The 11,124-nt window shown below is 35.6% G+C and overlaps 1 protein-coding gene across 1 annotated transcript; it reads left to right on the top strand.

The window, feature by feature from the left end:
* The first annotated feature begins 239 nt into the window (after positions 1-239).
* LOC145212838 (uncharacterized) lies at positions 240-10,828 on the top strand. Its single transcript, XM_080081099.1, has 13 exons — positions 240-312; positions 1,084-1,214; positions 1,547-1,706; positions 2,238-2,425; positions 2,995-3,160; positions 3,310-3,355; positions 4,331-4,502; positions 5,648-5,712; positions 5,767-5,920; positions 7,499-7,591; positions 8,681-8,816; positions 9,002-9,100; positions 9,925-10,828. Exons 1-13 carry the CDS (start codon positions 240-242, stop codon positions 10,050-10,052), a joined length of 1,611 nt encoding a protein of 536 aa, XP_079937225.1. The 3' UTR covers positions 10,053-10,828.
* The last annotated feature ends 296 nt before the right edge of the window (positions 10,829-11,124 follow it).

Below are 11,124 nucleotides of genomic sequence, written 5' to 3' on the forward strand. Positions count from 1 at the left end.
TGTATGTTGTTTTCAAAAAAACAAGACAAGCATCATCAGTGCTAACGTTTTTTAGGGGGGCGTGAGAGTAAATAAACAGTGTCAAGTGGGGCACGGCCGAAAAAGTTTAAGAACCCCTGGTTAAGACGAAAAGTAAGGCACTGAGTAAAGTTCCGATGTGAAGATACAAATTTCAAAAATAAACCAAACACGTTGTGAAAAGGCAATTTCCCCTAAAACAAACGGTAAAATCTTCCACAATGGAATTGTGTATCGAATTCACAGTTCACATTTCGAAAAGTGTAGCAAAGGCACTTGTAGTAGATTTGGACGGTATAAAGACCATGTTTTTGGAATTTGGATGATGAAAACGTGCAAAGTCTGCATCTGCAGTTTACAATAAAGCAACCTAATCTGATCCAAGGCATTTTAGAACGCACAAAGAATGTATGAATACAATCAAAGCAAAACGATGTAGGTTAAGTTTAATCTTGTTTTAAAGTTATGTGCGTTTGTAACAATTTAACAAGAGTTGTTTTAATGGACAAAGTTTACAGAACTGCAACTTGTCATATTGAATGTTGTTGCATAAATGTTTAACTTCTTATTAATACTTAAACAAGCACCAAAGCAAACAAAAACATGCATAGAAATGCTACAGCATTCCAAGTCCTGCATTGCAAAAACTAAAAATAATTCTTGATTTTTTTCCTAAACGTTAGAGTTTAAAAGTTGAAACTTTCTGGCTATGATTTGCATAGTGTTTTGTTTAACTGACTTTTAGTTCCCTGTCTCATAGGTTACTGGTTACTTGTTACTTCTGTTGTGTTATATGTGAATCAACTGTCAGAATGAAAAACGTTATGACTTTTGCTTTATTGGTGATAATCATTCAAGATGTTGAAGGTTAACAGTACAATAGTTATCTAAATCACTTGTTATTAGAATAAGAATAGTTGCAAATTGGACTTGTTGCATCAGTTAAATTTTTGATAAACTATAAAATGGTGTTTCGTTTGTTTTTAATTCTTTCTGTCTGAATTGTTTTTAGATCAGCAGTGTGCGACACTCAATAGCATACTTCATACAACTTTTTGTACACAGGCGATATCAACAGCTCATTTCTTCGACTTATATCAGGATTTACTTCTACAAAACACCTCAAATATCCCAAGAGCAAATACGTAACAGTGGCATTGGTTGAAGGTGTATTGGCATCTGGTGGTAGTTGTACAGTAAGTACGAAGAAGTTTAAACACCCACCACTCACCAGCATTCTATATAATAGTCAATATATAATACATAGACTTTTTGTTCTACATAAAACAATAGTTTGATGAACAACTTTTGCTTCAAACTATAAACCTAAACAGTGTTTACCTTTTATCATTAAGAAATTGACATTCGAGTTGCTTGCTAATTCCTACATAAAATCATGTTCATGATTATAATTAAAATTTAAAAATATTAGTGAGGTATTTTTTTCTCATAACATGTGCTTTTTAGTCACATTTGAAACAAATAAGAATTTCAGGCCTCTTAAAACTTTGAAAAAAACCACTTTCAGATGTCATGTGAAGACAGAAAACCAAGTTTGCAAAGTATTATGCACCTTGATGCTGGGGTATCATGTTCTGGAGTGGTGGCATTTACATGTTTCAACATTTCTTTGGCTTGTTCTCACACTGACACAGGAACAAACTATGTTATTTTCATGCTTGTTGCAGGTACAACTAATGTCCAGTGCCTAACTTTTTCCTCATCATATTAAATGTTCTATTTACCAAATGGGATTGTATATCTCATACCATTTCTTACGGTGGAAAAAATTCAGTTAATTGCATATATATTCTAGGTATAAGCTTAACAACACTGGTGTCGACCTAGTAGCTTGGACCATGATATTAAGAAAATTTATAAACGCCCAACATGTAAATCAAAATGTTTGGAAACCATTGTCCTAGATCTGAGAGTGGATGCGGCCTACATGAGCGTCAATAGAAAAAAGTTGGATAACCTTATGAATCAAAAGGTTCCCCACCCCTGATCTAACCTCACTTGCCTTTAACACAGTTTTTGTATTGACATAATTGTGTGATATGAAATGAAAAAAAAAAAACAATCTTGATTTGGAAGAACTTTTTCACCCTACCAAAAACAGTAAATCTGTAACAACATGTTGCATGTTTATTAATGCAGTTTACCCTATTAAATGTTTACTTGACTTAAATATATATATATATATGTTTATACTTTAGAGTTTTCAAAAAACTTGAGTGCCACAACAAATGTGATTCCACATGCCAATCTTCCCATCACAATCTCTTCCCCGATTCATTTGATTGCATCATTTTATGAATGGAGATTCGACTGCCCTGTGAACAACTGCAATTTTGTGCTGACTATAAGAAGAATTAAATATGAAACCAACAATGAACACCTGTTTGTGAGTATTGTAATAACATAATTAAGTTTAAATCAAGCTCACTGGTACTCCAATTAAAAACAAGCGTGGAGATAATTGTTTTTTGTAAAGAAGCAGCTGTGAATGTATTTATGAACTATAACAGGATAGAGTAGTAAGGGATCTTGCTAGAAAAACAAGCGTTATGACTAAGTAGTATAGCATGGGTGGATATGTTGATTTTATCATTGAATAAAATTAGAAACGGGCTGAGCCCAGCCAGAACCCCAGTACTCGGTACCGAGCATCGCTGTTTTTGGTGCTCCGTACTGGGCCTAGCAGTTGCACAAACTGACCCGAGCCTTAAAATTGCATGTTCATGTCCTGCTAACATACGAAACTAGTGTTCCCATGTCTTTACAGCTTTATACACCGCTGGTCACCTAAGGACCAAACTAGTGTGGAATAGGGAATGTTTGTGATGTTAAAAATGCACCTAGCATTTAAGTGAGTCGGTTCTTGACCAAACAGAATGTTTGCTGTTTTGACCCATACCAAGATCAAATATTACATTTTTATTGTGTGGCTTATACTGCTATTTTGTACGCAAGATAACATCAAAGACTGCTGATGGAACTTTGACATATTGCAACGAATTCCCATCACCAACCAACTACGTTCGATTGACAACAGAAGGAAAACATGCTTACATACAACTACAAGTCAAGTCGAAATATCCAAGAAACGTGAGACGCTTTATTGCTTCGGTTGATGCAGGTATATAGCAGCAATGTGGAGACTTAAAAAAAAAAAACTTTCAGTTGTGTTGTATATTGAAGTCATTCTTTACATGAAATATCCATGACTTATTCAATTTGACTTAAATTATGGCCAAGGTAGCACTGTTGGTTTTTTTTTTCTTGTAGACTACATCAAGACTACGACCACTGCAACCACAACCATGACAAAACGGTAAAAATGACACATACTGGTGATCCGAGTTTAAAAAATGTTTCCTACCTAGGGATGTTCAAAGTAGAATATCGAATCCATTGGTTTCGAATCCATTTTTGCCGTTTATATCGGGTAATTGGTGTGCTCTCGCCGTTGGTAAACACATGCAGTATGTTTTTACTTCGACTCCCGGTGATTGTACCAGTTGCAAATAGACCGTCTCTGTCAATTCAGTGAACGCTATAACAACGTCATAGCGCCAAGTCACATGGCACTATAACAACGCTATGAAGACGGTGATGCAATGGAGGCATAATTAACGATTGTCGCACCTTCTGTTACTTTTCTGATCACGTGATTACGTTTATGCCACGCGTTTTGCAATGTGTTACGAGCGTCCAATTGTTTTCCGACTTTGACAACAAAAACTTTGGAAGAATGGGATTGTCTGTTAATACTGCAAAAACAGTGAAGAAATCCCAAAACATATGACGTTTGGGCCATTTCTTAACCCCATACAAACATAGTTTAATTGGGACTTGAAAATTAATCACCCTATGTCCCAACTGTTCCGCAAGAGTGCCTGTTTTGCCTTTGGTAAAAACAAACATTATACATTTGTACACCAGGGAGTCTATGTCAGTCAGCTTCCACCAGACAAATCCAATTACCTCAACTTTCTTTTAACATAGTTACTCTTCCTGAAAGCAATACAAATCACTAAATAAAAATGTTATGATAATTTTTGACCATAAGCTAATTCTTCTGTTAAGTTTTTCTCAGTGTTTTTGTTCATTTGGGTTATTCCCTTTTTACAGTTTTAATGAAACATACTTTTTATCAAGATGATTGCACAGTCAAAAATAATATAAGACATTTCGATTTTCTAGATTCGAAACAGTTGTTCTAGAATACCCAGTTATTCTAATTTGAACATCCCTAGTCCTACTACATATCTGTAAACAAACAAACAAAATATGTTTTCTCTTTTAGGTCAACTATTGCCCCCAGACATTTTTCAAGGCGGTTTGAACTGCAACTATACGAGTCAAACTTGGGGTCAATGATTTCCGTTGATTCAAACTTAAACAGCTCAAGCATAATTTATGCGAGAATCCTTACCGCAACCTCAGAAACTGGAAGTAACAAAGGGCATAACCTTCAGGTGGGATCGGCTGTGAGGATTGTTTGTGTTGTGGTTGCTATTTTAGGGCTAGTAAAATAAGTGGTTTGTTCAATTTTTCCTTTTACTGCAAGAGGGCGCCATATAGTTACCAAGCCTAACGCTGCAAGGCCGTTGCCTTAATGCAGTGGATCCTAACCTTTCTATGGCCGCATACCACTTTGAGGTCGTCATCGCACACAACCTGTGTTTTAAAATAAGAGTTTTTAATCACACAACTGTTATATGCTGAATCTAAAAATGTAGTACAACGAAAAAGCTCAACACACTAGTGCGTAATCTATATAATGCGAGACAACACGTTATTTGACACAATGTATTGTAAATCATGTTTTATTTTCGAAATTGTACAAAAAGAATTTAAAATTAATACATTTGATGCGCTTTTTGTACTTGCAGTACATCTTAATTCCCTAGAAACTAGTTTAATGGTGACCGCAAATTGTTTTAGTTTTAGTTGAGAAAAAACAGTTCAAAACAAAATATTTTGTCCACAAAAAGTTACTAGCGTCTTCAATTTGCACCAGCATAGTAAGTGTTACACAAGTTAACACAACCCGCTGTTTTAGGTAACAATTTTTTACGTCAGAAAAATAAGCAATTCATGTGCAAAAATACAGAATAAATAAAATACCGAAAGGTGTTCGCGTACTACCAGGAATGCTGAGGTGGTTTTTCATGGCACCCCAACCGATTTGCACGTTTATACTGAAGCAAGAATTTAACCTGTTACACTGTATGACATACAGTAGTGTTTGTTTATCGTTTTTATCGTGCCATTGTTATAAAATTCAGCCTTACATGCACAAAACACCCTGCTTTCTCTTTATTATTGATATCTTCTGGCACGAACCACTATTATTTAGAATAACGTTGGCACGCGAGGTCATTAACACATGGAAATAACAGGTAAATTGGTACGCCTGGCCTAAAAGGTTGCTGACCCCTGCTCTAATGTTTACACAGACAAAAAGTGATCGACCTATGTAATGGGTATTTTGTTTGTAACTTTACATTTCTGATTTACTTTGAATTATAAAATGTGGTGTCTGTAAAACTGTAAAATTTTTAAATGCCCTTCTGTTGATTTCATTCTATTTTTTCGTCATGCATTAAATTATTTGTAGATTTTACAGTGTTGGATGAATTTGGAGACCCGTGGAACGGTAATTGATGTTCGTCTTGCGGATAGGTAACATTGAAATTAATTCGTAACCCAGCTTTGTAGTCATGTTGTCACATTTAGATGCACCGCAAATGCAAATTTGGAAGCAAATTTTTCACTGGATTTTGTTGCGCTTCGGCCGTTTGACTTCATCACAACTATGGACTCAGTTGGTTACGTTACAATCACTTGCAAAGCTTGGGTTTGTGTTGAAATTGGAGAAAACAAATGTCAGGTACAGTTAACCGAAAAGATTTGTTTTACCAAATGAAGGACTACGAACTACCAAGCAAAAACAAATTATTATAATAAACTGGGTCAGGGTACTACAGCTAAACGGATTAAAACATTTGACTTTAACATGTCAATACATAGACTTACCTATGCGGTTCAATGGACTTGATGCGTGAAAGTTTTAAACTGCGTGTCAATAAACACACCCGGCACTCAGTCCACTAAACTGCGTGTCAATAAGCACTGCCGGCACTCAGTCCACTGGAGGCGCCGTGGAACAATTTGTCACCCTATAGCAGGGGTGGGCAAACTATGGCCCGCGGGCCGCATGCGGCCCGCCAAATGTTTCCGAGTAACGCTGAATAGTAGTATGAGCACAGGCGCAGAGTTTTAAAAATACCGGGGGTGTGACTTGCCGATACCAATACCATGTACAGTATCTGTACCCGCACGATCAGTGTTTTTTTAAGGTTTGGTTTGGGTGACCGCTAAGTAGTTTTAAGAGACCGCAAGTGTTTCATTTAAATACCAAAAAATAGCCATTTCCAAATTTTGGGAAACCGCTGGAGAAATTTGGGGAAACACCTTAAAAAAACACTGCCACGATACTTTGGAACTAAACACAGATACTTTTCACGTGCTTTAGCCTGCCACGTTATTATGCAAATCATCACTTGACACAATTTCTTCGTTCGATAAAAGTAAAAGCGATTCACGTTTTCAAATACAGCCCACTTTGCACTGTTGACGCCCAAACTTTGGCACAAGGACTTCATTAACAAAAACGTGGTTCAGCCTTTGTTGCAACAAACACTTGTTTTTTTGAAACAATTACAATTGTAGCGTTTCAACCAATGTTTGTACAATAATGAACAAGCGTATTTGCATAAAGCTGAAAATATACTACGTAATAATTTTGCGCAGGGGTGCACAACCTGCGGCCGCAATCTATTTTGCTAAATATTTTGATTTTCAAACTGCTAAAACAGATTTCGTGGGACTGGAAAAAAGATTACCAGTCTAGTAACCATATGCGCCAGGCTTTTGATCCGCTTATTATGTGCAAACAATGCGAAAAAACGGGGACTGCAATCGTCACAATACAATTTATGACGTCATAAACAGTTAGCTCTGTTCAGCTAAACTTGTGCACAAGTTAGAAATTGTTAATCAGAGCATCTTAGGCGACTTTAAATGGTATATATATGATACAAACCTAATTCTTTACACCAGTTATTTAAAAAAAAAAAGCAAGCAAGTGACGGTCGTTGGTGAAATACCATGCGGCCCGATAAGATTATAAAGTTTTGAATGCGGCCCTTGCACTGAAAAGTTTGCCCACCCCTGCCCTATAGGGAATTGGGAGGACTGTAAACAAATAGGAGAATGACTTTGTTTTTGCTTAGTAGTTAAAACTCTAATGAAACTTTGGTTTATTGTTTTGCAAGGTAAAGCAGATTTTTTTATTATTTAAATAAGCTGTTACTGCCAGTCATAGCGTAACAACAATTATTGCTCTTTTAACAGATTTTATTATATGCTACGAAACACTACAAAGCACATAATCTTGCTTTTGCAGACAAACTGTTCTCTTTCCGAGGAAACAGCACAAGCTACAAGAAACATCACAGAAATAAGTAAACGTTTAATCCGAAACATAAAGAAATGTAAGGTAAGTTATATGCTACGAACGAACCGCCCAATGCTAAAAGTTTGTTGTGTATAACCTAACGCTTTTCTTAACATGTAACCACAGAAAATAAGCGGTTGCCAGCTAAAATGTATGAACAAGTATTGCTCTTCCAGTAGTTTTATTACATAAAAAACGACGTTTCGACGTCCCATCCGAGACACTTTCGTGTGACACATCTTGAATGATAAAGTTTTTACAAAACGAAGAAAGCATCAGTAGCACATAAAAAACAGCGATAACAAACATATGCGGCTACAAGCTTGCACCAACCGAGCGGTAAAACGAAATTTAATGGTTTAAAACCATAGTTACAAAACAAGTGCAAACAACAGTTTAAAAGCTTCTGGTATGGAAAAATGGTTTATTTGCCAAAAAAAAACACAAATACGCCCGCAATAGGATATTAAGCTAAACGTTGTGACCAAGTTTTACAGCCAATCTTCGTTGTGGCGATAAAATACAACTGTGCCTTTGTAGGGATTGGCAGTTTGGAATAGGTATTAATCTATAAATATTCTATAATACATAAATCAAATCCACAATCTTATTCTGGTTTGTATACTTTAAGTTTTTCTCACCTTAACGAAACTACAGTCATTCTAACCGTACAATTGGTCTGTGCGTATCTTAATTAAGTTGAGTTTATTTCGCTGCATGAAACAAATCGTAGCAGCACAATTACTCTAAAATATTCACCAAACCGGAAATAGCTGCGCAAAGTTGAGGCGTTATAAAGCACCACAAAGTAGAAAGTAGAAAGCAAAACTGGTGGATAGATGGTAAGTGCGCTGCAGTCACACCGTTACTACAAGCGTTAATTGCGGGGAAGTTGGAATTTTAAAAACTAAATCCAAAGATAAATTTGCAAAAGCGATACAAACCGAATCCTTTTTTTCGCTTAAAGTATTGTTTTAGTCTCAAATTATGTGGAATTCTAATACCCCAGATCGACACTTTAAAATTGTCTATTTTTACATGTATTTGTTTCCTATGGTTGCAATTACTTCCAAAAATATTAAATCGTATTCGAGTTTCACCTACATTTTTGTATGTGTGGTTTATTTGCAGGAGAACGACGGCGGCTGCTCGGATCTATGCGAGGCTAGCACAACGAATGTCACGTGTTTATGCAAGGAAGGACGCTATCTTGGCAACGACGGAAGAACCTGCCATACCATCGCTTTGACAACCAATATCGTGATGAGTAAAACAAAAACACGCTACAGTTTCTTTACACAGTGTTTCAAAACAATAAACAAAAGATACAAACATTTCCAAAGTACATACATATACATAATTCACAATACATAATTTGTTTCATTTTTCATTTTTTTTTCAGTCCTAAATTGAACCATCTTAACTTGATTTTCAACATGTATCTATTTTTAGGTGTACCGTTTTTATTTCGAAAGCAGAATATCACAGACAATGTAGATATTACAACACTTCCCTCCCAATATAACGAATCACAATCCAACACGACAAAAGGTATTTTTCTCATCTATGTTTCTAGTACATAAAATTGAGAACACTTAAAATGCCAACTGAAACACTTTGGTAATGGAACATACTGTGATTGGCAGTAAATCATAAACATTGTTATCTTCTCGCCTACCATTTAGAGGTTACATTTGGTGTCTGACAGATCATGACACCAGTTCCTGGCTGGGGTGGGTCCTAAGGCACAATGTTTCAAACAATGTAGAAGACTAAGTATTTCCTTAGTTATATTGTAAAGCAGTCTAAAAATTTTGGCAGTTGACCTCTGCGCCCGTCCTCTTATCTTTTATAATGTCACTGTGGTTGACTTGATTGAACCAATGACCTGGGTAACTTAGGATATAGATCAGTGTTTCGATTCTTTTCTTCCATATCGTGTTTACACAACAGAACTATCAAAAACTTAAAAATACAGTATAGTGTATAATGGGGAAAATGTTTAATATTTATTAAACCTAATATTAATAATTAGCAGCCCATAGTTAAAAGACAAAAAACAAAACAAAAAAATAACATGATACAAGTACAAGTGGAAGACTAGTGAATACGACGCAATACCATTAAAAAGAGTTATAAATGAAAGATATTTGCTTTCTTTTAGTGGTTAGTGGCACCTGAACAATGTTTGGGAATCCATGATCTTTACTTAAAACAACTATTTTAAATCCAACAATTTTAAAAGAAAAAAGTCATCGGTTTTAAGGCGACTGGTAACATTTTAAAAATTCAAACATAATTTGGAAATATGTATGCCTTTTGTTTGATTATGCAGCGCTGTTACATTTTGTTAATATTCCTTAAATTTTGTACAGGTAATCAAATGCACAACAAGGATGCCAAGGATCAACAAATGGAATCATTGAACACATTGTTCATCTGCTTATTTAGCATTTTGTTGTTGATTATTTTATCATTAGTGGTGTGCTGTTTAAGAAAATAATGATTTTAAAGTCGAATATTGATGACCGGTTAAATTTACCGTTTGGCCCTGTGTTACGTCACTACATCATGATTATGTGTTCCTATTCCAGTGTATTCCTATTCCAGCTTTTATGATGGATGCTGACTTGCTACAATCTTCAGAGATCAAACACTGGTTTATTTGCTGCCTCTTGTAAAAAAAACTTTCTGTTAATTGTTTGAGACCTGGGGCATATCACAACTTTTTAACAGGACTTTGGATCCTCAAGTAAAATTTCAACCTTCTTCACACATGCGTATGGGAATTCTGAAAAAGAGCTAGAACTATTTTGTTTTACTTATTTCTTTATTGTTTTTTCCTCTATGGTGGGGTTCTTAACCAAGGGTGCACGTACCTATATGGCGGGGCTCTTAACCAAGGGAGAACTGTTCCAAGGTACTAAAACATATTACCCCACCTCAAAGTCTGTCCCATGAATATCAACTACCAATAATGTTGACAAAAAATGTAAGTATTGTTTGTTTGATGCTTTCGTTTTCTTATGGCCTAAACATGTAAACTGCCAAGTATTGTTTGTTTGATGCTTTCGTTTTTTTCTGTCAACGACTGAATGAGTTATGCTCGCAAAATGTCTATTCGTGAGCTGCCTGCTTTGTGGTTAGTCTGTTAGGTTTTTTTTTATTTGATTTGTTCCCCATTTTAAATAGTTGGTTTTTATTATGTGAAAACAAATGCATTTTCAGTCAAATGTGGTGCAACTAAACAAACGATATAAAATATGTACAGGAGTGTAATACTCTTTGTCAGAGGCATTCTTTACTTCAGACGTTTAACTTATATTTTTTCAAAGTAGGCAAAATGACAAAGTTCCATTGTCATTTATATAAACCACTGATTCATTGTTCTTTCTAGAACAAGGTTTTCACCACTAATACTGCAATGACTATCGGTATTAAGACCAAGGCAATAAAGTAAATAAGCATGGCCGCGTCGGCAAACCAACGACTTTGTTACCAGGCCATAGGCCGTATACTTTTTCAGGTTAAACGCTTCAAAATATTTTGCCCATGTATTGTGGGGATGATAAACT

The sequence above is a fragment of the Phallusia mammillata genome, chromosome 2 (genome assembly GCF_965637545.1).
Source record: "Phallusia mammillata chromosome 2, kaPhaMamm4.hap1.1, whole genome shotgun sequence".
In the NCBI taxonomy this organism is placed as follows: Eukaryota; Metazoa; Chordata; class Ascidiacea; order Phlebobranchia; family Ascidiidae; genus Phallusia; species Phallusia mammillata.